We start from the raw sequence: 25,877 nt of genomic DNA, 5'->3' as shown, positions 1-25,877 counted from the left end.
AACAAAAAGGCAAGATCCTGAAGAGACATGTGTCTTGTAGGTGATCACACAAAGAGATAGTAAAACACATAAAAGCTGGCTGCAAATATTACAATACCATAATAGTAATTCTTAACACAAAAGTCTGATTATGATCAACTTATCAACAGGAAGTGTTTGAAGGGGTTGAGACAACTTTTATAAAGCATTCATATAACGTTAACAACAATCACTATTTATCAGTATTACTTATAAAAACCAAAAATAACAAAGGTTACAAACTCAGTACCAACAATCCCTAGAACTCTGAACCATTGGGGAGTCAGCTGATGACCCCATAGATAGGATCTGATTGACATTTCCCAAATGCTCTGTCTTCTGGGATTTTTTGGGTAATTGAATCATTACTAATACTTTTATCTTTACATGGTGGGAAGCACTTTTCACAATAGATGATTTCTGTCTATATCATATTTGGAATAACATTGATCTGCATAGTGTTCCCTTTTTTCTGCATCTTGGGCAAAGGCCTGGCGCTTTGGCACTTTTCACTGGTTCTGGACACTTCCTTTCCATGTATCCATATCTTCTGCATCTGAAGCATGGTCCTCAGGCAAATGCTGCTGCTGTCACTTCTGTGCAGCCAGCCTGTTGAAGAGCTGGGCGCAGCGCCTCGAGCGTTTCCAGGGCGTTTCCAGCGTTTTCTTGGCGCTGCTCTCGCCCGGTTCCGTCCCAGTGCCATGGGTTTCCACATGTGGGTTTGAAAGTGTTTTGAGATGGGGAGTTTAGGTCACACTGAAAGCCACATCAAGAAATTCTTGACCTGGGAAAACTTGAAATGGATTTTGTGTGGAGTTGCAGGAAAAGTTGTAGGGCTGTGTTTGGTACTTTGCAGTGATGTTAGTCTGCCCTCTAGTTGTGGAAAACCAGCATGTTGTTGACTTAGGGTTTAGTTCTGGCCTTTCTGCCTTTTCTTCACGTATTTGTTGTTTTAGGTAGGTGATAATTATGTTCTTCAGTGTAAATGGCTGCTGGAACTATTTTTCTGGGTACCAGAAAGTCAATTATTTGCACTTAGATGATACCAGCTGAGAATTGAGAAGAGAGTTTTATCAAGTACATTGAGGCCTAGAAGGCTTTACAGATTTAATAGTGTAGTAGAGTTTGGAAATGTCTAAGTTGATTTGTTACTTTAAAATTTGGGTTCAGACAAAGGTATGCAGCACGTCACTTCTCTTTTTCTAGAGAAAAACAAAACAAAAGCCTAAAAGCTTATGCTTGTACCATTTTGAAATGACGGTGTACATTTTGTACAGCTGACAGCAGATCAGAACTGTTCATGATAGGTTCCTGTGATGGCAATGTTCCTGTTACCACCACGAGTAAAGAAGCTGAAATTTTCCACAGTAGATGAGTGTTAATATATGAAACCTATTGCTTTACTTAGCAGAGACTGAAATCTGTTCTTAGCCACTTCTTGGATTCTGCTGGTATAATACCATCTTTATAATTCTCTTATTTTTAGACAGTTTCTAAGTTAGACAACTAGACAGGGTTAAAACATCTGCAGAATCTCTGCAATGGTATATGTAACTCCAAGGAGAACTTACTCACATTTTAGTTGGGTATAGTCTGCATTTGCCCTAAATGAAGGTATATGTTGAAAATGTCACTTAACACTTACTTTTGTTGCACAGATATCTGTACAATGACTGTAAAAGTAGTTTGGCAGGCAGATTTGATTTGGCCAATTTCTGTCCAAACAGTTAAACAATCAGAAATGAGATGTGTAGTGCATGAGGATGGGAGAGGAGGTCACTGCAAAATGGATTTTTAACATTCCACTGAATGACAGCTTTTGCAGTGGAATAGTGTGCATGGAAAATGCTTTGTTAAGTCTTCTTTTCTTTTCTTTTTTTTAGTGTAACATTAGCAATATTCTACCATATAAAGAACAGGTGAGTGAACTCTTCCTTTGCTGAAATAGAATGACTTTCTTTTGGAACCAGGCATAAAATCATAGAATCACTAAGACTAGGAAAAAACTCTCAAGATCATAGAGTCAGATATGGTCTTGGTCACTTCAGTGACAGCTGGTGAAACTTAAAGGAGGTGAAAACTCTGGCACTGTGTGCTGGATGTGTTTTCTCTTTCTACCCCCTCTTGAGCAGCTGTGGAAGGGTCAGTAATGCACCCATCCAGTGGCACATAAAACTCCAAAACAGGGAGGGAGGAAAACACAGTTAACTCATCACAAATCAGCCTTTGGACTTTGTTCAGCTTTTCCTGAGTACAGCGTTATGGATTAGTTTTGATGGGTGAAGGAACACTCTGTCCATGTGCAAATCACTTTTGCCATTACAGCTAGTTCCAGCATAGGCTTCTGAATTAGAGCTGACTTTTTGAAGTAATGCTATTAATGAGTTTCACCTAGTTTCACATTTTGGAGCATGGAAAGCTATTCATTGTTTAGCATTTTAAATATTTAATTGTAAGGACTCACCATTAAATGCTTTGCAAAAATACAAGGTAGCTCCATTCCATATTATAGGAAAAGCTGAACTATGAAATATGTCCCTTGATCCTTTTTAATGAACAATGATTTTTAGTGGAACATAGTATTACCAATTAAGTCTTATTGCTAAACTGGAGACTTTTGTTTTGTAGAGATTCAGACAGATCATTGGATATTTTTGATGAAAAATCTCACCCTCTCACAGTAAGTAATTTTTTTGTCCTCTGAGTGTATGTCAGTAACATCTTGATTTATATGGTATAAGTCATAAAAATGTATTAGCACCAGGCCACAATCAAATTGATCTTAAATTATGTCTTTATACATAATACAAAGTGCAAGCAGTGACTTTTGAGATCAGCTGGATCATGAATAGAGCCCAGTCTAAATGTTACAAAGTATGTTGATTTTTATGCTTTACTATAAACAGAAACAATCATGTGCCCAGTTCTTTTGTATTCCATGTCTGAAGTTTCTTGTCTGTCTCTCTTCTCCCCCTCTTTAATAACTGCTTTATTAGAAGTGTTTTCTGTTTCTTTAGGAAGGCCTGGTTGGTAGGTATGTGCCTAACCTTTTACATGACTGCAGACAGGAGAATGTAGTACATGGAGCATCACACAAAGTAGGCAACAGTGAGCATGGCTCTTGAAAAACTGGAAAGGCAACATTTTAAGGCAAATGTGCTTGCAGTAACAGCAAGGAGCATTCAGGGTGTGATTTTAATGTGACTGGTCCTGGTTCACCTTTTCAGACACTCCTAAAGATGCAAAACCTCATAGTACAGGGAAGCTCAAAAGTGGAGCGTGTGCTTTTCACATCCAGTTTGAGCACCCCTAGCTTAATGCCTGTCCTACAGAACCACTTACTTTGTTTTTCATGTGAAATCAATTTAGTAAAGATTCAGCAGCTTTAAAAATTGAATTTGCTCTGGGACTTACCTGAATGAATGCAGGAGAACCTATTTTGTGGATCTCAATTGTTAATAAACAGATTTTAATAAACAAGTTAATATTTTAAGTTTGTTAAAGTTTCATCCTAAAATAGGACTGGCTGTGCAAGGAATTGTACAGTGCAATATAAATAAACTCTTTTTTTAAACTCAATTTTAACTCTCAAATTTTTTAAACTCAAAATTAACTCTCAATTTTTTAAAAAAAGAACTTCAGGACAAGAGCTATATTCAAGATTTCTTGTATGGATTGTAGCACTTCAGAGCAAAAAGTGTGGACCAAAATTATTTTAATGTTGTGGTCGATATGATCACAATACAAAACACTCAATTTTCAGCAGCTTCAAATCCTTTTTTATTCTAGCATGCATGCTTTTTATACATTCTTTAAAAAACTTTTAAGTTTACACTTTACTCATTGGTCAGAAGAGACAAACAGAGTGCTTATTGGAATAGAGTTGCAGGTTGCTCTTACTTATCCTCCTCTCTTTCTTGGTTTCTGTGTCAATGACCTTGGTAGGCAATTCTTTCAGGGGTAAACATGGATCCTCTTATCAGACTTCTCTCTGGCTCAGAGAAGTCACTGTAAAACCTCTCCCACAATTTGAAATGCCTGAATCTGTTGTTTCGCACTCAAAATTATGTAAGATGAGCTCCATCAGACAATTTCTTTATTTAACAACCTGACATCCTTTGATCCTTTCTTATAGCCTCCCTCCTATTAAATGAGAAGACAATCATTGTGTCCTCTGGGGAACACTTAAAGGTCTCTTCTATCTTCCTGCAGCAAACAGCCAGAAATAGAGTTAGGGCTGATTGTCATACTTGTGAGGGAAAGGCACACATGGCTTGTTAGTTTCTATAGCAATGGTGTTTTGCCTGGGTACCTGCTGTTCCTTCAGGAAGGTTAATTAGCAGAAGCAATCTCTGAACACCTTGTCTTCTAAAGATGCAGTCACAAGGAGTCCAAACCCAGCTCTGCTGACCCTAATGGGACCCAGGTACCAGTGTCATGGATTTAGTCACAAACACGAGTCTTAGTGCTTCCTTTCTCACTTCCAGTGCCTTGGTTTGAGACAATTTAAAAGGAAAACACTCTGGAATAAGTTGCCTCTGTGTATAGGTTCAACCAATCCCTTTCCACCAATAAGGAATGAACACAAGTAGATGTAAGTGAAAAAATAACAGTTTACTAACAAACAAAACAGCAACAGACAAAGATTAACAGTAAATAACTGCTGAAAACCAAACTGCTGGATCTCACATCCTGGGGGATCAAGGACAGACCCAAAATGCCAGAAATACCCTTCCCAAGATGAGAAAGCCACTAACAGCAGTCTCTCTGAGACCAGGGAAAAAAACACCAAAAAGAGAACCCAAAATGGGCAAATCCTGTGCTCAAGGCAAGACCAGGCAGCTGGCAAAGCCAAGCTCACACAGCAGCAGGGCCCAGCTGCCTTCCAGAGCCAAGCCTAAAAGCACCTGGGACAGCATCCACCCATCCCCACCCATCCCCAGCAGGTCCTTAAGACACAGTGAGATTTTGGGCACAGATGGATGAGGAATACAATACCATTTTGGGTTACCTCAGGACATCCAGTCAACAAAAATGTACTTCAGATGTGATTTTGTACCACGTGTAGCACAGGAGTGAGCAGTGTTCCTGCTCATGCTGTTCCTCATGCTGCATGGCCCCCCTGCAGAGGTAACCTCTGTTGCTCAGTGGTGTATTAGAAGGCTGTGTGGGCAGCACTAAGTTAACTTACATTCTGTACTTTACTTGACAATGCTCCCCAGTTATTTCAAACTACAAAACCACAGGAAAACACTGCTTTGCTTACCTTTCAACTGCTAGCTTGGTGTCAAGCAGCTGTGCTGTTCTCAGCTGCTGTGCTGACCATGCTGCAGGTCTAACTTGGACTGTAGAAGAAGTCCATTCAGTATCAGTCTTGCAGAACCAGTGTGCAGAGCTGGAGCTCTTGAAGTTTCATCCCTCCAGAAAAAGTGCTAAGTATCAGAACATATCTCAAACACTTACTTTAGGATTGCTTTTATGGACTGTTTATTTCTGAGCTTCTCCCCTGTGTTTAGAAACAGTTTAGCACTGTGTCAGAGTTAAATCCAGTTGTTCGTTAGTTTTGTTGTCTTTCTGGAGTCTCTCAAGAATGAGTCCTGTGAAGGCAGTGTAAATTACCTGTGACAGAATTACTGCCATGTGTTCTTCAGTGCTTCCTCAGCTGGAAAAGGAATCTCATGAAGTCTGTTAATTTTGCCTTTTGAAGAGCCATCGTTTCCCTGGTGTGCATATACCTGTGATTTTCTTGCAGGGAGAAGTTTTTTTCTTTTTTTACATCTCTTTCGGTGTGAAGAATGTTCCATGGACAATAGTTAGCACCTAGCAGTGATGATGGTAGTTCATGCTCTTTCCTGTTGGCCCTACACCTACAGATCAAACAAGTGTTCAGAAAAGAGAGACCAGCTAAAGCTCCTGTGTTTTGCTTGGAATGTTTGCAATATTGCAGGGCTGCTTCTTTCAGGGTATAAATCTGTGACAGGAAATGAGTGTGAAACAAGCTCATTTGGAGTCAGTGTTAAGTAAGCAGCTTTTCAGTAACTCCAAGAACTTTGTTTCAGCGGGAGGAGGTCCCAGATGACTACTACAAGCACGACCCTGACCACAAGCACATCTACCGCTTTGTCCGGACGCTCTTCAGCGCGGCGCAGCTGACAGCAGAATGTGCAATAGTCACACTGGTAAGGGCACTGCTGCAGCTCCTGCCCTGCAGGGCTTTCCCTCTCCTCCTGCAGAGACCTGGGCTGAACTGGCAGTGAAATAGGTCAGAGTATCTCGTGAAACCCTGTTAAAGACAGCCCAGTACAGTGAGTTCATTATAGATTTCTAAGTAGTCACAGAAGTGATTAAATAAAAGGGCAATTCCCTTTTCTGTATATAAATATGTAATGCTTAATTACTTGCCCAGTAAAACCCTGTTGGTTTCATAATACATAACTCACTGAAGAAGCTTGAGAAGAGCAGAACAGTGGGATGCTGTAAACTGGGGTGTGATTAGGTCATACACAAAGACATTTTTTATTTCAGCTGTGTGCAGGGGAAGGTGTTAGTTCTGAGTTCATATTAACCACAAGAGTCTAAAGGGACCAAGAGTCAATCCTACAGGAACTCTAGGAGAGGATCTTTCTCATTATTATGTCCTTCAATCATTGCCATCTTTTTACCAAACTTTTTTTTTAATTAAGCCAAAGAGGCGGTAACTTCTTTCCCCAGGTGAGATGAAGGTGCTTAGAATTTAAGAACAATATTACATTACAGTTTGTTGTTTGATTTCAGAAAGCATGATGGATTTAAAAATTCATCAATTACAATTATTTTATATATATATATATATATATATATTTGTGTGTGTGTGCATATATGTATATGAGGAAGTTTAATTGCTACTTTAGACTGTCTCTCAAACTGCACTTTGTTGCACTAAACTTCAGTCTTCATTGTGGATTCTTTCTGAAAAACAGTGGGAAAGGAGAACAGAATTGTCACCAAAAGACAGTATAGCAATTAAGCAAACTCAGCTTGAAATACTCTCTTTAATAAGGAAATGAGTAATTTAAAAAGCCAAATATTTATGAGCTGTTGAAACTCTGAAAGTAGTTGGAGGTTTTTGCTTTTTCAAAGACAGGCAAGCAATTCTGACAGAACAAGATGACAGGTAACCCTGGGCAAACTATGTGAAGTGTTTACAAAAAATGGAGTTAGCTTTTAAAGTGAATTTTACCACTAGATGGCCCTGTTATTATAGGAACACCTCTAGGCTATTGGAAGGCTACAAGCCAAGGATGGGAAGAAAGCATGGAGAGAACTCAGTGACAAAGATCAGTCCTTCCCTTCGACCTTAATAAGTGAAAATTCCCTTACCCACTAATTTAGCTGAAGCTACATTAGAAATTTGAATTTAGATGAGAGAATATAAAATTAAAACAATTTCTATTCAAATTTGAAAGTGCATATTTCTTAGTACATAGATCAGTTTTCAAGGAAGAGAGAGATTCAACATCCTGGAGTTGATTTGAGATCTCATGGGAGGAAAAGACCAAGGCACATCTTTGGGCTTGTCTCACTGCCTAAGCTACAAGTGCTGAACCTGAGTGAGGATGAAGGGTTAATGTGGTGTGGAGTGATCTGCTCCCTGCCAGTGATGTGTGACTGGTGACAGAGCTGGAGCAGTGTCTCCCCAAAGCAACAGTGCTCATTGCTCAGAACTCTCACCTCACTAGCTATTGTGTGCCCTGGTGGTCCAGCTCTTGGGGGAAAATAAAAAATGGAACCTGTAGCTCCTGAAAATTTGGATTCTTAAGTGTAAGTAGTAATGACTGATACTTATGTTGACACACTTAACAGTAATAAATAGTCCTATTGGGCTGGCATGTTTGCTGCTCAGCTCTGCTCCAGGTCTTAATTACACACATATAATTGTGGGGTTCTGTTGTTTGGTTATTTTCCCTTTTTCTTTGTATAGGTTTATTTGGAAAGGCTTTTAACCTATGCAGAGATTGATATATGCCCTAGTAACTGGAAGAGGATAGTGCTAGGAGCTATTCTGCTGGCTTCTAAAGTCTGGGATGATCAAGCTGTGTGGAATGTGGATTATTGCCAAATACTGAAGGACATTACTGTTGAGGACATGTAAGTTGCAAGGTTTGGGTGGTCTGCAGTGGTGGGGTTTTGGGGGTTTTTTTTGTATGTGATTTTTTTGTTGTTGTTTATTTAGGGTTTTTTAAATAGCACGTGATCATGCTGAAAAAATCTCTCTCTGTTGCTATGATATGTATATATATATAAGGTGTATATTTAGTGTCTGGCCTCATTCTCTTTTTTACCTCAAGAAACTTTGGATAATTACCCTACTTTGAGACAAATCTCTATTAATAATTTTAATGACTTATGTGAGTGACTGCCAAGTTAGTTTTCTTTACCTTCTTAATCTCAGTGATGAGCCATGGAACTAAACTGCCCAATTTATAGTCTTATCAAAGGGGGTTTTTACAAGGAGGAAAAAAAAGTGAACTAAATGTGTCCCCTGCGTTTTCTGTTTTAGAATTTGAATAATTGCAAGGTAAACCATAACTTGGGACTCCCATGTGTGCTTGTGTGTCCAGTTAAGGCCTAAACATCCCAAGGTCTGAGCTCCAGTGCTGCTGCTGGCCAGCAGGTGTTGTGCAGGCCACAGCTACTGCTGCAGCTTATCCTCTCTGGCTCGGTTCTTAGATGTCCTTACAGTGCTGAAAACAAAGTCCTCAGTCTTATTACTGCTTGTTTTTGTAAGGCTGTTCCTTAGATGTATTTTTGTCTCAGACATCCATTTCATTTTTTCAGAAATTTTGCATCTGCTGTCTTTTCTTGCTGCACTCAGCTTTAAGCCAGATTCTGCAGTATGGGAAGATACTCATCCTCATGGCTCCAGGCTCATACCATGGGCTGGAGCTGTGTTTATGTGAACTGTAGTTAGACCATTAGGTTTTCTGTTAAATTCCTTCTCACAAAGTTTTATCTCAGAGCTTTGACATGTCAATATTTTTGTTTTAATTCTGTTTGCTAGCTTGTTCTCCTATTTCTCTTATTATCACAGGTAGAAATTATACAAGTCCAGCTTAAACGACCAGGCATTCTGGCCTTCCTTTCATGAGATGCTTTGTGTGTGTTTGAGTTGAATCACAGGGCTGTGCCCTGAGCACGTGTGCAGGCCTGTGCAGTGACAGCCAGTTGTAGCACAGGAGCAGACTGAGCTGGCAGAGCTCTGCACACAGCACTGGGAGGCTGCCTCTGTCATGGGGCAGTGCCCTTGCTCCAGGCTCTCTTCCCTGGATTCAGCCCAAACTGGTGTTTCAAATACAGTAAGTAATTATTCATTTGGGACTCTTCAGGAGGAGGAATATCTACTTTCCTCCCTTTTAGGTAGGGGGCTGTATTTCTAAAAACGAGGGAATTTTCTGCACCAAAACAATTTTTATTATTCAAATTATTTCACATCTCAAACAGCAGCCACTGTTACTTGTTTTATACATACCCCTTGCCTGGGAGTCCTTTGTCTCAAAATGCAGGACACTGCCAGCTCTGCTTTCAGGAAAGCATAATTAGTGATTTTATACAATGTACATCTCCACTTAGCCTGGCCCTGAGTACTCATCTCTCTGAGGAACATACTTTAAGCATTGCTGCAAATAACTCTGAGATGGCTGAAGTGGGGTCAGCAAAGCCAGAAGTGCTGGAGTGTACATCTTGCTCTTTTTGATGTCTCTTCTTCTAGCCCTATTTGGGACAAATCAAATTGATAGCACAGAAAATATCTTTAACAAGCAGGATATTTATCCTCTATTGCCAATGCTGGGTCTCTTGCAATTGTCAGTACTTGCATTTTCAAAGCAGTGATGGTGGTAAGGAAAATAGATGGAATTTAGGCTTTTTTTCCCTCTCCAATTTGAGGATGGGATTTTTGTAATCCCATCTCATTTGAGATAATTTAGACCTTTGAATTTAGGTATGGGCAGACACTGTACTACCCCCTTCCTGACAGTGGCACAGGGTGTTCATCCCAGGCTCTGCAGCTGGGCAGACTTCAGCACTGCTTGGCTGGATAACATCACCATTTTAGGGACCTTGGAAAACTGCTTCAAATACTTGGCAGTATTTGTTTTAAGTTTACAAGCCTACCTTCAATTCATGGTTGGTACATAGTTACTGTGAGTTTTAGTAGTTGCAGTATTTTTAAACCAGTCATTTGATAATGAGTATTCCAAATACAAATGTTAGTGAGAGAAAATAATAGGCAAAGGATTTCAGTCACAGTTGCATTCTAATGTTGGAGATGGCTGGTGATGCTGCCAAAAAATCCTCCCAAAATCCCAGCAGCTCTGCAGCTAAGGGCAGCTTGGCAGGACTGTGCCAGGTGTCACGCCCTGGGTGAGGATCCCTGTGCAGGGACAGCCCGTCTCCAGGAGCTGGTGGCAGCTTCTGTTTGTGAGCTCCTCTGCGCTCTCTTGGCTCTCTCTGTCTAGAAGGATCTCACTAACCTGCCAGATGCTCTTGTTGAACCACTGCAAGCCAGGCACAGGGGCTGCCCCACTCTGGAACTGACAGAAGGTTTTATGTCTGATTTAGTTCACCCAGTTTGCAAATCTGTGTGTGTGTGCTTACAAGCCAGGCAGCCCTTGTGAAGGCAGCACGGCTGCACCTCCTCCCCACCAAACTCTGCCTCCACTGCTCAGAGTTGTGCTGGCAGTGCCCCCAACAGCTTTGGGGTTTTCAGGAGCTGGTTTTTAGGGCTCCTAGGTTCTGAAGGGATACAAGATCCAGGCCTGGCAACTGCCACATGTGGTCATTTGCCTTTGCCTCATCCTACTCAACACAGCTGAAGTGTTTATCTTAATTTTTCTATCACAAGCCCATTTCTATTTGCCCAAGGCAAAGGTGGGTTTTTTTAATGAAAGACATTGTTCTTTGGGGTTTTGGGAGATAGTTTTTTGTATTGTTTTACTTATTTCTAATGGGGGAAAAAATCAAAGGAAATTCAGTTGACATTTGGAAGTCATCCTTTGCTCGCTTTGATGAGACCAAATCCATAATTGCTGAAAAATTAACAGTACAGCTGCTAATCTTGCCATGATTGTTTGTAAGGGGACACATGCTGTTCATTCTTTAGGCTACATATATTTGTAAATAAGGCACAGAAAAAACATGGGCATTATCCTTTCCCAGGTTTTAAACCACTGTTAATAGACTTGTTAATCCAATGAAGAATTGTATTTTTACAGAATTAAAATGTATTAGCCTAGTGAGTACAAAAGGGGCAGTGAAGAGCATTTACTCACAGGGTAAATCAACCTCTGATCAGCTGATCATCAAAACATTATCTGATTTACATTTCTATAGGCTTATGACCATATGAACAGGAAATTAATTTTGGCACTAGGTTCAATGATACTCGAGTCTGCTATGCTAGAAAGAAACACAAAGCTGCTATTCATACTGAGACCCACCACCCAGTACAGGACAACACAGATGATTCCTTGATTTATTTGCCCCACACTGATAGGTGAAGCATCCATTTTAGAAGCTCGCAAAAAAGCAGTAACAACCTTGGCACTGTCATGGTGCAGCTCATCCTCTGGTGTATTCACAGTTGGCCTGTACAGCTGCTAAATTCTGTTGAAACAGGTTTGCTACCTGTAGGGGCTGTTGTTGAGTTGTTGTTGAACTGAATTGCTGTGTTTGAGTACCACCAGTTTCTTTTTAGGTTAATTTGTAAAACATTGTTTCTCCTCTGTAGAATATCTCTGCTTTAGCTGACCACATTACAGTAGCTGAAGCAGTTTTTTTCATGTCATGGCACTCTCCACACTTTCCTCCAAGTATTTTGCCCAGTGAAAACAGACAAGAGTAAAAACTGGACAATGCCCTTTGACATAGTACTTTGTTATCCTGCCTAATGCTATTGAGGAGAAAATTCCTTCTCCCACCTAATGCTGCTTATTTATTTATTTATTGGAGATGAATCCATGTTGCTTCAAGAGGCTTTTTTCTGTGAGATAATAGCAGCAGCTCTTCATAGATCCATTTGTTGCCGTGGTGATCTGCCTACTCCTTTTGTTAGTCCGCCTCTGCTTCAATAAACCCCCTTCCTGTTATCAGCCTGGTGAAAATGTCTGCAAGTTCTTCAGAGCTAATAAACAGCATACATCATTCCTTTCATCTGATCACTATAGCGTGGGGCCGTATGAGAGTGAGAATGGCGCATGAATTGTACAGCTGCACTAATGGAACTCGCAGGACGAAGCTCCCGCTCCGCCGGGCGGGTGCACGCAGGGCACTGCCTTCTGAGCCCAGCCCGAGGTGCCAGCACTCAGAAGCTGCACCTTGTTTGGAGCACCAGGCAATGACCTGTCTCTCGAAACTAATAATGCACAGCTCTCCGTGACCTGTTTCAAAGTTGCTGGGTTTAAAACAAGCTTGAGGTCTCTTCAGTGTTTTCAGCCAGCTAAAAAAATTTTTTTTTTTCCTTTGTCTCCTGTCCTTACGCCTCCTAGGAACGAGATGGAAAGACACTTCTTGGAGCTACTGCAGTTTAATATCAATGTTCCTGCCAGTGTTTACGCCAAATACTACTTTGATCTTCGCTCCCTAGCAGATGACAATAACCTGAGCTTTCTGCTGGAGCCTCTCAGTAAAGAGAGAGCACAGAAGCTGGAGGTAAATGGTCTGAGAGTGGCTGAGCTGGGGACTCCTCTCTCTTGTATGAGTAGTAAGAGCATCTGTTGCTAATCATGTTAAGTGGCAGTTAGAAAAACTAAAAAGCTTTTAGATTAGTGTATTACAGGGTAATTTAACCCTTTTATAAATACAGTTAGCACTTCTAAAACCATGCATAGGCTAAGCTAGAATTCTGAGGAAAGGAAGGGTTTTGGGAGAGATTGGAAAAGTCTAGCAGATAGCAGAATAAAATGGATGTTATTTTGGGAACCGTAGTTCAGCTAGGCTACTTAAGATTGAAAGGATTAGTGTCATATGTAATGGATTGTCTGTCCTTCCCTGGTCACAGTCTGTATTCCAAGCACCTAGAGACAGTCACACTCAGACCCTTCTAAATACTACCAGCTGAAGGTTTCCCACTGCATCCCACTGCACAGCTGCTTTTAGATTTAGAGGGAGCACTCTTACTGCTCTCATGCTCTAATAAACAATTTGTCTGGGGGCAGCTGTAGAAATAAGTTGTGGCTTCCCACCTTTACAAAGAAACGCTGCTTTAAGATAAACTTTTGGAACAGCCCCTTGTTGGGAACCCTTCAGAATGCCCCGAGGGGTGTAAATGCAGATTACTGTCCCTTTCTGCTCCATGGAAGGGCTGCCCTTGTGGGGAGGCCCCGCGGCCTTCCTGGCACGAAGGCTCGTTTTAAAAAGCTTTAACTTCTGCAGAGTCAGTCTTCCTAGTTGCTGGAGCTATGTAAGACTTTTTGAAAATATACAAATTACCTGGGTTCCCAGGGAAATTTCTTGTTGGATCAATGCAACCTTTCATCTGTCCAGGTTTAATTGATGACTCTGCATGTTGTTTTGTTGACCTTTCAACAAAAGCATTACCACAGGCCCTGTACACACTGGTACCACAGTCCCTTTCAGAGAGGGGTGTGCTGCAGATTCTTGGCTTATATTGTTCCATTGTCCACCCCCAATAATTCTGCCAAGGGCTAGGGATTTTATTTTGTCCCATAAGTGCCTGAACTTCAGGAGTAAGTGGGATCCCTCCTGGTCCTTTGGAATGAGAAGTATGATATGCCTATGAATTCCTTTATTTAAAGTTAAGCAATGCAGCTCTTCTGCTTTGTCTCACCCTTGTTACTTGCACTTTAAGCTAACACTGTCACTAATTGTAAATGTGGTTGTAGGGCAGTTCATAGTCCACAGGAAATTGTTTACTGAACTGCTCAGTGCCAGGGCATAAGTGGATGATTTACAGATTGTGAGCCTGTTTTGTTTCTTCTTTCTTAGTATTTGGGGGCTTGGTATTTAAAACCAGAGTAATTTTAGACCACTTTGTAATTTGCTATCATGCACTTACTAATGCATGTATATTGGACATTTTGGGGTTTAATTCTAAAATGTGATAAATATTTAGACTATTTGCTAAAATTTTTAATTCTACTTTTCAGTTAGAGGCATATAAGCAGCTGATAGGAGCTTGTATAAAGCAGTGAATTAGTGAATTCCAGAAACTGAAAACTGATTTACACCATATGGGCAACTGGGGCTAAATATGTCAACACAGGTTGCTGTGTGATTGATGTGCTAGCATTAGAGCAGGATGGAGAGTCTGTCTGGTCTTGCACCAGGAGCTCATGCCGCCAGTGTCTCAAAGAATGCCACTCTTGAGCCAAATGCATGCCTCCAGAAGGTCGGCAGAAATAAATGTAAATAATTATTTTAAAATACACTTAGAACTTTATTCATGCTCAGAGTGCTTTTCACCTTTTGAACTTGCAGAACACTGGGCTGTGCTGAATGGGTGCTGGCTTAAAGGGAAGGTGCAGGCTTGCAGCTGATCACAGGACTCTGAAAGTTCATCTGGTGATAGGTGGTAAATTATTAATGGAAGTAAATGTTCAGGGCTGAAATTCAGTTTGTTTTTTTTTTTATTACAGGTATCCTTATTAATTTGCATTGATAATGCCTGAAGGCTCCAATCAGAAACAGGCCTTGCAGGGGAGGAGACAGTATTTTTTGACAATTGTCTTACTAGGATTTAAGTAACTAGTTTTGTTACTAGAACAGCTAGATAAGCAGGGCAAAGGCAAGCCAATAAATTAATGAAAAAGCAATTCAACACTGGATTGTCTACATGTGCTAATATGTAATTGCTATAGTAATGTACCATGGCTGCCCTCCCATCTCAGATCATGGGGGTGATCCTGGTAAGGGAGAAAATGTTGGGAGTGAGGGTGTAGAGAAGGTAAAGGCAAAACAGACACGCTAGTAGAAATTCATTTCCTTGGCTTGCTTGCCCTGAGTGGCCAAGTGTAAGATGCCCAAGGGAGCACAGAAAGCTTTTCTCAGAGAAATGCCTGTGTGCATTTCTGCAGTGTTGAAATAAAATTTTTGTGCTGCTGCATGCACCAGACCTAGCTACTGGGGTAATTTTCAACATAACTTCCACAAACTTAAGTCTGAACTGGATCCAAGTTTTTCATTAGATAGTAAGACTAGTGAAATAAAGAAGGTGCTTGCATGTGGAAACCACTCACCTTCTTTAGGTCTACTGTTCTGATAGCCCATGTTTACCTGGGGACAGACCCCATTACTGTTTTCCCTCCAGAGCAGTCCTTATTTATTGTCATTCTGGAGAAAAGCCAGAAGTGTCACCGCTGCAGAGCACCTGTGCTGTTGGAACTGCAGGTGTAAAACCTCCCTTGGAACGTTCAGACCTCCCTAATGCGGGTTTTGCATTTTGTGTGTGTGTGTGGTGTGCAGGCAATCTCCCGGCTGTGTGAAGACAAATACAAAGACTTGTCCAAAGCTGCTATGAGACGATCTTTCAGTGCTGATAACTTGGTTGGTATCCGCCGTTCTAATGCCATCCTCTCGTGAGGAGAGAGCGAGGAGCAGCACAGGAGCAGCACGCCAGGAGCCGCAGGAATCACCACTCCACGCACGCCAGCCAGCCCGGACGGCGGCTTCAGCAACGGGAGGCGAGAGAGAACCAGCCAAGGGAGCCCAGCGCTTGAGGAACACACTTGGTGCAAAAGACAAGCCCTTTGTCAAATCAACTCTCTCCTCCTTCTGATGTATCCAGAGGTGCAAAAACAAACTTATCTCCTTCTCTCCCCCACAGACGTTTGCTTACTATGTAGGCCTATAGCTGTGAACTCTTGAGGTTTTTAATAATAAGTAGTTTTAAATTTTAGAATTTAAACACTAACCACATGACTATAGTTACAATGTTCTTCCCTCCTCTCCCCTGTCATCCAGAGTCTTCGCTGCATTTGTATTTCAGGTCAATGCAGTGTTAACAAAAACAACACACGGGACTCTTAAAGTATAAAGCCGCTCTGGAGCTGAAAACAGTAGCATAGACACGTGTTGATGGCTTTTCCCTGGTTTGGCTACTAAAAGCTGCTATTATTGGTGATGTGTTCATACCAAGAAGCTGCCCAGCAGGAAGGAATTCCATCTCTGCACCCACAACTTCACTCCAGTAAAGATTGTCAAAAGACTTTGAATGTTTTGACTGGGGGCAGAGATACGGTTTTATGTATTGTTAAAATGTATAGGGTCCATGCTGCATTTCTTGTGAATTATGGTGCTTCTCTTATTTTCTAATACTTATATTGCTCTGGAAGAGATGTAATCTGTGTATTTTTCTGAGGCATTGAATGAAAAAGTTGGTCTGGAAACATCATCACCATCCCAAACAGTGTAGCAATCCAGTGGTGAATGGCGTGTGTGCAGCACTGCTTCTCTGAGTTCTACTGCAGATCTCTTGTGCTATATACAGTGAGTTCCTAAAGCTGATATTGTGCATCCATCTGGCTCTCCTTGGGTTTCAGTTTCCTGGGAGGAAGTTACATTCATAATGAGACAATAATGAGTTTGAGAATCCTGGACTACCTATCAAGGTAGATGGAAAGATATTGTGTTCAACTGAGAATTATCAAAAAGCTTTCTATAAACCTTTTTTTTTTCCCAAAGTGAATTTTATCTTGTGCAACTGCTCTAGAGGCTTGGGGTTTGCTCTTTCTGAGACTTTAGAACAGAGCTTACTTTAAAGCTCTGTAACTGAACTCTAAACAGGATAAGTATTATTGTAGACTCTTCCTGTTACAAGTCTTTGTAGTATCTTCCCTTCTTGGATCCAAATAGGTTCTAGGCAGTGTCCTAGGAGCAGATTTCCCTCCGAATGACACGGGTTTTGTGCACTTCCTCTTACGGCCAAGGCCCAGAAACTTACACTGAACAACAAGTCCATCTGCCTTTGGGAGTGGGGCTGTGTGAGTGCCATCATCAGTGTGGCTTCACTCAGCTGTTCAAGTGATGCATACAGCCTTTTGCAGTATGCAAATGTGCCAGCCCCTGGCTCCCAAACCCATGGGACTTGGCACTTCAGGTATTGATCACAATTCAATACTGAAAATAACACTACATCTTCAGGTGGTTTTCCTTTCTCATGTTTATATTAAAAGAAAAGCTAATAAACTCTATTTTAATTAAAGTTAAAGGTGAAAGGTGTGTTCTGTACAGCTGTTGGATTCCACTGCCCCACAAAAAAGGAGGGAAAAGAAAAAAAAGAGAAACCCCAGTGGTGTGTGTGAAAGCCTCTCCATTGCCCCACCAGCCTATCACCTTCATTTGGTCCCCAGAGGCTGGCACTGTCTGGCAGCAGACTCCTGGGAAGGGTGCAGCCCTGCAGGGCTGCCCAGATCTTCCCACATGCTCTTTGGATTTAGAATTTGACCGGGCTGCTCAAACAAAACCACTCACTGACAGTTTCTTTGCACTTCAGTGGGCTTTAAGTCAGTCTCTCTGGAGGCGACTTGGTGGTGTTTAAGTCCTCCCTTGAGGAGCACTAAATTGGAAGCTACAAGTGACCAGCTCCTGGATTGACTTGTGACCTAATTGCTAACGAGCTTTACTTCCCTTGGCACGGCCAGGTGCCCTCAGCTGTGTGGGATCAGCCTGGTGCACTCTGCTGTGGGGCTGCTCCAAAAGCAGCCACTCACTGGGAGCTGCTCAGCAGAGACTGGGGCCACTCATTTCCCTTTTCTCTCTTTCTCCCTCCAAGAGATGGAGACTCTTCCTGCTGATCTGGATGGCAGGTGAATGACATCTCAAGCTGATGGCTGCTTTTGCAGTACATCCTGCAGGAGACAGCTGCTATGAACTTAATTTTGCTTTGACTATTACATGGCTTTAGTTTTACTGTAGCCCAAAGCACATTATCAAAGGGATTTTGATTTGTTCAGCAGATACTAAGCAGGTCTGAACTCCAGCTCAGCTTAAGAGGAAAAAATACCAATTCTGTGAAGGGGAAATACCCTCCAATTTGCACTACTCTGTATGCTGGCAACACTTTTCTCAAAGAGGCAAAAGAAAAATTACAGTCATGGTCCGAATATTGAAATTACAGAGACTGTTACCAATCTCTGCTCCCAGGGAAGAGAAACTGGCTATGGGATCAATATACCTTGTTTTTCTTAATCCAATAGCTGAATAATAGTTAATCTGTGTTGAGGTGACCTCTGCCTGCTTTGAGTTCCAGGGCAGCACTCCCCATCTGGCAGCAAATGCTGTTTGCAGAGACAATAGCTGTGTTATGGCCCAGCAAGAGTGATGTGAGCACCAGCCAGACTAGCAGGAGCAGCGTGTGTTAGCAGGGGCAGGAGGCCATGGAGGTGTTAGTGGGTACAACCCTAACCCTTCCCTTTGTGTACAGGGACTGTGTATTTGGTTTCCTAGGGAATTTTATGAGAACTACTTCAGTTTGGGTTTGGCAGTTAAGAGGACAGGCACTTGAGGATGGAATAAATGTCAAGACCACTGCTCCTGGATAAGAGTAGAGGTGTCAAGCATACCCTGAGCAAGCAGAATTGGACAGAAGAGCCATTGAGGCAAGAGCTTGCACAGGAGGTTGGCAGGAGTGCTCAGGGCAGGGTGAGCTGCTCGTTCACAGCTCAGCACTGAGCAGGCTGCAGCCCCCACCTGGGATTTCCCACAGCACCACAGTGCAGGACTATGACACAGAACTGGTATTCCACATCATTACCTGGGAAAATATCCTTGCACCAAATAAGCTGTTTGCCAGCATAGAGTGAATTACAGGGTGCTGCCAAAGTGACTGTAGTGCCCTTACTAACACCCACCCCCAGAGGACTGACAAAAGAGCACTTAAATGGCAGAGCATGGGCCTGTTTGTCTTAGCATGAGGAAAGTCTCAGGCTGTCTTCACAGACAAGGCGTTTTCTAGGTCAAATAACTTCTTTGGCTTCTGATGAGTATTAAAACCTATTTGAAGAGCCACATGGTCCCCATGCCATCAGACCATCCCCATGCCATCAGACCTTGCCATTCCCCACACCACCCAGCCTGAACTTGTGCTGCATCTCCACCTTTCAGCCCCAGGGAAGCCGGTGACTGCCTCGAGGGTGGCTTAAATGGACCAAGAGGAACCTGGAGAGTCCAGGAGCACAAGCACAGGCCAGCTGTGAGGGATGACGTGTGTGCTCATGGGGACACAGTCCTGCAGGTGATTCACACACTGCCTGCAGGAGAGGCCCTTCCCTTGCTCGGAAACAGTGGCTGGAGGTAGGCAGTGGATGGCAGTGCTGCCAAACTCCTGTTTACCGAGTTGCTGAGGACACAGCAGCTTCCTGCAGGCAAGAATGGCAACAAGGCTGCCAGCAAGGTGCTGGAGTTACTTCCGGGAGCAGGCAGTGAGAGTCCACAGCTCCTTGAGAAGAACCTGATGCTGAAATGGTTCATGTTCCCTTCACACCCCAAAACTGCTGCCCTTCAAGCGATAGGATCAGTCTCAATGGTGTGTTTTGCCTGTACTTGAGCATGGGGGGCAAATCCCTGCAGAATCAGGTGAGTCAGGCTGTGGGACTGTCAGGTTTATCACTGGGTGCTGGAATGCTGCTTCCAGGTGAGAGATCCTATCTGGTGGGACCTGGTGTGTGCCTACACACCTAACTAGATAGCAGAGTCCTGCACCATTAGTCACCACGGAGCCAGCCTTAACCCCTTGCTGTCCCTCCCCAAGTGCTCCTCGCAGATGGAAGCACGGCCACCCAAAGGGGCCGGCGTGCAGCATCCTGCTTGGCTAGGAGCTGTCATCTGCTTGGCCTTAGGAGTGCCAAAGGGCACCTCTTCAGGGCCTGATCTCAGCACAGGGCAAGGGACAGTGCTGTGCACACTCTGCAGAACGCCAATAAAAGTTGATAGTTAACCCTCTTTCAGCAGCGAGGCGTGACCTTGGCCCGTCAGGGAAGGCGCTGTCAGCGCGGCCACGGGCACAGCCCCGAGCACAGAACCCGGCTCAGGGCAGAGCCTGGCACTGAGGGCACGGATGTGTGCCATCCTCCGTGCCAGGGGCAGCGCTGCGTGGGGTTCCTGCTCATGGAACGTGCCATTCCTGTGCCACGCAGTGCAGCTGCCTCACCAGTTCCCCACGATCCCCAGCGATAAGAGCCCGGCTCGGCCCTCCAGCACACGCCTCCCCCTCCCCCAACAGGTAAGCTTTTAAGGTAATTAAACACTCTAACAGAAGCAGAAGTAAAGAAAACAACACACACTATTTTTTTATCCTCATAAATAACTAATCTTGATACTTCTCTTTGAATAAAATTTCTTCAGCTTTTCACATAATATAGTACAGTTATTTAAGCAACATTGAACAGCATGGGTAATGGAAGAGGCAAACCCCAACATGTAAATTGGCTACAGCAGACAGGGCACACAGAAACGGCTCCTTCCCCCCTGCCACTTGTTGCTGAGAAGCCAGGCTCAAACACGAGTTGATTGTATTACCCTACCATTACATCAAAGCTGAAAACGCTCTCGCATTTTTCAATAGGCAACGGTTTGTAGCTAATCTTAGATTTCTTTACACAGTCAGTTGCACTTTGGAAAAAAACAAAAACAGCAAAATACCACCTTTGACATGGTTTTGTTCATTGTATTGCATGATGTGTGTTTAGCTGTATCTACAAAAGGCACTATAGAGAGAGAGAGGAGTCCAGCAAGGTGTGGACTGGAGGAAATTGGAATCATTTAATGCCCTGGATTACAGCACGAGACTACCCACAGCGTCTCTGTGCCTGACCTGCCCCACTGCTGAGAACACACCTGTCCCTAGCCTGTATCAAAGGTCACTACATAAGGCTTCTTTATGTACAAATTAGGATATAATACAACTATTTACAGTGTGTAACACAACATGGTGCAATTCTGTCCGCAATAAAGCACTCCAACATGCTGGAGGGGGTGAGCCCTATTGCAAGAGTGCAGATGGGTGCAGCTGAACAGTCCCTGGTGAGCCCTCACACCTCTGTCTCCTCTAACCAGGACTCCCCAGAGACACTCATGCAGTACCTTTATCCAGTGATAGGCCTCTTGAGCGTTCTCTCACTTCCCAGGTTTTGGTTTTAAAATGAGGTGGAAACCTTTTTGACTGAAGTGGTCCAAAGGTGTTAAGAACAACCTCAGATCCTTGCAGTCCTGCAGGAGCAAAGCCAGCAGTTGTTCTCCAGTGCTTGAACAGCTGGGTCACAGTGCCACGCTTGAAGGAGGGCAAAAAGGACTCCTGCAATGGCTGGGTAATTTCATACATCACCACTGCTTAGGGCAGGCAGAAAAAAAAAATTAAAACCCAGGTGCTTTCACAAGTGACCAGAGGCAGCCAGCCTCATCCTGCACCACAGCTGGAGCCCCTTGCCCTGGCTGCATTTAGTGACTTTGACAACAGGTCCCCCCCACTATTATTCTACTTACTGAAACCCAGCTGTCACCACTGCTTAACGCCAGGCAGTGCTGCTCTGTCAGTGCTCAGCTGCTGTCTGATCCAAGGAAGTGAAAACGGCTTGGGAAGTTGGAGGAAAAGAGGTATGAGGGCTCAGCTAAGTTTTCCTAAATTAACTGCTCCCTCTCAAACCTGGTACTCTCTCTAGCAGAGGCAGAGCTTTGAGAAAAGCAGCAACAAGTATTGAAGCTGACTGACTGGAAAACCCAGCTGCTGCTCCGGAGAGACAGCCTGCCACCTGGCTGGGACACCCCCGTGCAGTCACTGCTCACTGCACGGGTGCAACTACCCTTTTAGGGTTGGTTGTGCCACGCTCAGCTGCTGTGCCACATGCCACAGTTGGTGGGCAGGACACAGGGCCTGCCTCCCTCGCCCCAGGTAACCCACAGGGGACAAGGGGGACCGAGGAACTCACCCCGCTGCAGAGGCCAGGGGCGCGAGCAGCACCGACCCTTCCAGGGCACAGGGCCCTCGGGAGAGCCCGGCTGTCGGGGCCAGAGCTCCTTGCCAGCCCCGTGCTGGGCCCGCAGCCTCACACCCACAGGGCCCCTTGTGCAGCCCCCGGGCTCAGTGGCTCGGTGGGCAGTGCAGCTGGCTGCCCGTGGCAGAGCAGGAGCCGCTGCCAACAGCTCCTGCCCGGTCTGAGCCCCGACTGAGCTTGCCCAGGGCGGGAGGGACCACAGGGGATCACCTGGTCCCTGCCTGCCCTGCAGACAGCTGGGACCCTGTCCCTGTGGCAGATCCTCTCCACGGCCCCTTCCTCCTGCACTGCCACCCCCATGAAGCCCCGGCCCGCACAGCTCCTCCCCTCCTGCTCAGTGTGCTGCTGCCTGAGCAGGGCCAGCGGCTGCCTCACACCAGGGCCCCCAGGCTTCCCCTCCTCAGTGTGTGGCGTGCCTGGGGGCTCTGGGGGCACTGAGGGCAGGCTCCTGCTCTGCCATGGGCACCCAGGGAAGCAGCACCCCCTGCCAGCTCTCCCTGACCCACTCTCTGGGCTTTAGTGAGGGGCCCAGTGGCAGTGCCACCTGGGGTTGGGGACCACCATCTGCCCTGCCTGCTACAGCTCTGCCTTTCACCCTGGCACCAGCAAGACCTGCCCAGAGGCTCATTGTGGGACACAAATCAGTGCTTGAGGGCCTACTGCCACCTGACTGGCCCACAGGCAGCAGCATCCCAGGACCCCAGCCAGGATGCGGGACCCCAAATGGGGCATACATGGCAGTGCCAGGCTCCAGACCACCCCGTCCTTCTGCCCCCACGTAATTGGCAGCACCTCCTCCTGCCCTGCCTGGGGCTGCAGCTGCTCTGTGCCCGTGGTCCCAGGCAGCACCACCACGGTGGGGTTGAAGATGCCAGGGGTGGCCCAGCTGTCACACCCTCTTCTGTGGCCCAGGGTCTTTACAACCCTCTCCTCCCTGTGGCTGGGGTCACCGAGTCTCCCTCTGGTCACACATGGGACAGCGGGACCTGCTTGTGGTAGGAGGCCATGCTGGGCAGCACCGTCCTGCCCACCAGCGCCGGGCTGGCCTCACCGTACACCGAGGCGCCCACAGGCTTCCGGGCCCTGCAGCAGCGGGTGCTGAAGCGCCTCCAGGACTCCAGCGTCTTGCCAGACCAGATCCAAACGCCGGAGGTGATCCCCACCACAAGGCACATGAAGTATTTGAGCATGAAGACAGCATAGTCAGGCTTGGGGCGGTGAGAGTCCCCCGGGCAGGAGCAGTTCTGTGCCTCCTCCCAGGCCTCCCGGTTGTGCTGCTCGTAGATGTAGCAGGCGATGACGATGGTGGCAGGCACGGTGTAGAGCACGGTGAAGATGCCGATGCGGATCATCAGCTTCTCCAGCTTGTCGGTTTTGGTGCCGCCCTGCTTGATCACGCTGCGGATGCGAAAGAGCGAGATGAAGCCAGCCAGCAGGAAGAGGCTGCCGGTGAAGAGATAAACCACTAGTGGTGCCAGCACAAAGCCACGCAGATTCTCCAGGCTCTGGTTGCCCACATAGCAAACCCCAGCCACCGGGTCACCGTCAACAGAGCTCAGTGCCAGTACAGCAATGGATTTGGCACTGGGGATGAGCCAGGCAGCCAGGTGGAAGTACTGTGAGTAGCTGGCAATGGCCTCGTTGCCCCACTTCATGCCAGCAGCCAGGAACCAGGTGAGGGACAGGATGACCCACCAGATGGAGCTGGCCATGCCGAAGAAGTAGAGGAGAAGGAAAACCACAGTGCAGAGAGCAGGGCCTGTGGTCTCGTAATGGATGTGGTGGTGCTCCGGGTTGCAAGCCACATTGGCGTGCCCTGCCACCAGGCGCACGATGTAGCCCAGGGAGACGAAGAGGTAGCAGGCAGAGAGGAAGATGATGGGGCGCTCAGGGTACTTGAAGCGCTCCATGTCAATGAGGAAGGTGGCCACAGTGGTCGAGGTGGAGAGGAAGCAGAGGATGGACCAGAGGCCGATCCAGAAGGTAGCGAAGGTCTTCTCATCCTGGGTAAAGTAGGGCTGGTAGCAGGGGATGGCACAGTTGAGTACCTTCCCGGTCCTGATGCGGTTGTACAGCGGATGGGACTCCTTGGAGATGGGGATCAGGGGCGCTTTGCACTTGCAAGTCTGACCACAGTCCAGCCCTGAGAGGCGCTGCCCATCGAGTGGCGTCAGGTTTTTGGCCATGTCCTTGGCAGGGCGTGTGGGCTTCCCAAAGAAAGGCGGCAGGGTGGTGGCTTCCGTGTGGTTGTATCCCATGCAAAGCACCTCGGAGTCCCCCAGCACCGGCAGGTTGTCACAGCTCATCCTCTCGGGCCAGGCGAAGCCGTATTGCTGCATGATGGGCGAGCAGCCGGCCTTGGCCCGCTCGCAGACGGAGCGGCAGGGGGGCAGCGGCTTCGTGTAGTCGGACAGGCAGATGGGGGTGTACATGCTGCAGAGGAAGAAGCGCAGGTCCGGGGAGCACTGGATCTCCACCAGCGGCCAGAACTGGTGCACCTCCAGCCCAGCCTCGTCCTGCGTGTCGTGGTTGAACTGGTTGGGCATGTAGGTGAGGTTGTAGCCGATGCCCTTGCACATCGGCACCGTGATCTCCTGGCACACCAGCGCCTTGGAGGCGGCGCGCCCCGCCGCCGGCAGCCCCAGCAGCAGCGGCAGCCCCAGCAGCAGCAGCGGCACCGGCAGCCCCCGGCCGCCCATCGCCGCCGCGCGTCCTACCGCCGCCGCATGTCCCGGGCACCTGCCGCCTCCGCGCCGGGAGCGGGGCCCCGCCGGGAGCGAGAGCGGGATCCCGACCGCCGCCGCCGCCGCCACCTGCGCTCTGGGGCGGGCGGGCGCCCCCGCTCCGCGCCGCGCCCGCGCCCCGCCCCGGGACCGCCCCCGCCGCTGGCCCCGCCCCACCGGGGCTCCCCGCGGCCGCCCCCGCGCCGGGCACCGAGCCCCGCTGGGCGGAACGCAGCGCTGCCCCGGCTCCGCTGCTGGACGCGTCCCGCTGGCTCCGTGCGCCGGCCCGGGGGCAGGCGGCCGAGTGAAAAGATGACGGTGCTGCCAAACCACGACTGCTCCGCATCTGTGCATCGCCTTCCCCTCTTGCCCGCCGGGCCCCTCCCGAGACCCGGCACCCTCCGCCCCCCCAGCGCCCCGACGGCCCGGCCCGGCCCGGCTTCCCCGGCTCGGCGCGAAGAGCCAAGCGGCTGGAGGCGGAGGGCAGGCAGTGCCCGCGGCGCTGCTGCCGCTTCTCCCCTTCCTCCTCGGGCCCTTCAGCCCCTCTTCGCGGGAAGGGGCCGGGGCCTCGCCTGCCGTAACGGGACTGGGACGAACGGGGGAAACCCTGGGTAGGGGAAGACGTGAAGGGGTCCTGACCGGCTTTGCCTTGCTCCGGCCATGGCACATCAGCCCGGGTACAAGGGACACTGTGGCATCTACCGGGGCTGCCCGCGCCCAGGGCGGCGCTCCTGACTGCCGGAACGCTGAGCCTCGGCGGGAAGGAAAGCCGCCCCTGCCCGAGTGCAGGCAGCTGCGCTACCACATTCCTGCCCCGGATTCCGGTCGCCATCCGCTCCGCCAGCCCTTTTCTTCCCGCCCAGGCGAGTGGCGGGCGCTGCTGCAGCGCAGCGCGAACCAACGACGAGACCTTGCCGGGGCAGAGGGCTCTGCCCAGCGCCCTGGGACCGCGGGCTCCTGCCAGAGCCACCGAGGTGGTCACGCTCAGTTGCCAGGAATTCCAATCCTCCAGTCCATGCATTCGTAAACACCGAAATTGCCAGCCCGATTTTCAAGCGCTTCCCTGAAAGCCCTAAAGCCCGCGGCACATTCAGGGCACACAGGGGAACAGACCTTCGGGGGTCCAGACTGCAGCTGCTATGGCAGAGCCTTA

At 46.8% G+C, this 25,877-nt stretch overlaps 2 protein-coding genes across 8 annotated transcripts in view; one reads left to right on the top strand and one right to left on the bottom strand.

The window, feature by feature from the left end:
• The window catches only part of CCNYL1 (cyclin Y like 1), a 46,798-nt gene extending 29,583 nt beyond the window's left edge, over positions 1 to 17,215 (top strand). For all 7 annotated transcript variants that reach the window (XM_074548293.1, XM_074548292.1, XM_026791639.2 and 4 more), the window contains 6 exons: positions 1,902 to 1,937; positions 2,647 to 2,698; positions 6,078 to 6,197; positions 7,979 to 8,145; positions 12,543 to 12,705; positions 15,478 to 17,215. In XM_074548293.1, coding sequence (XP_074404394.1) covers positions 1,902 to 1,937; positions 2,647 to 2,698; positions 6,078 to 6,197; positions 7,979 to 8,145; positions 12,543 to 12,705; positions 15,478 to 15,594 — 655 coding nt within the window. In that variant the 3' untranslated portion in view covers positions 15,595 to 17,215. The remainder of the gene's footprint in view (positions 1 to 1,901; positions 1,938 to 2,646; positions 2,699 to 6,077; positions 6,198 to 7,978; positions 8,146 to 12,542; positions 12,706 to 15,477) is intronic.
• FZD5 (frizzled class receptor 5) lies at positions 16,376 to 24,858 on the bottom strand. Its single transcript, XM_074548273.1, has one exon. The coding sequence runs from the start codon at positions 24,698 to 24,700 to the stop codon at positions 22,967 to 22,969; it is 1,734 nt and encodes a 577-aa protein (XP_074404374.1). The 5' UTR covers positions 24,701 to 24,858; the 3' UTR covers positions 16,376 to 22,966.
• Positions 24,859 to 25,877: the final 1,019 nt, after the last annotated feature.

Source organism: Zonotrichia albicollis, chromosome 10 (assembly GCF_047830755.1).
Source record: "Zonotrichia albicollis isolate bZonAlb1 chromosome 10, bZonAlb1.hap1, whole genome shotgun sequence".
NCBI classification, from domain to species: Eukaryota; Metazoa; Chordata; class Aves; order Passeriformes; family Passerellidae; genus Zonotrichia; species Zonotrichia albicollis.
This window is presented reverse-complemented; position numbering and strand designations above follow the sequence as displayed.

Bases quoted from the DNA above. Each gene is read 5' to 3' on its own strand.
- FZD5 (XM_074548273.1), bottom strand. From the start codon at position 24,700: ATGGGCGGCCGGGGGCTGCCGGTGCCGCTGCTGCTGCTGGGGCTGCCG.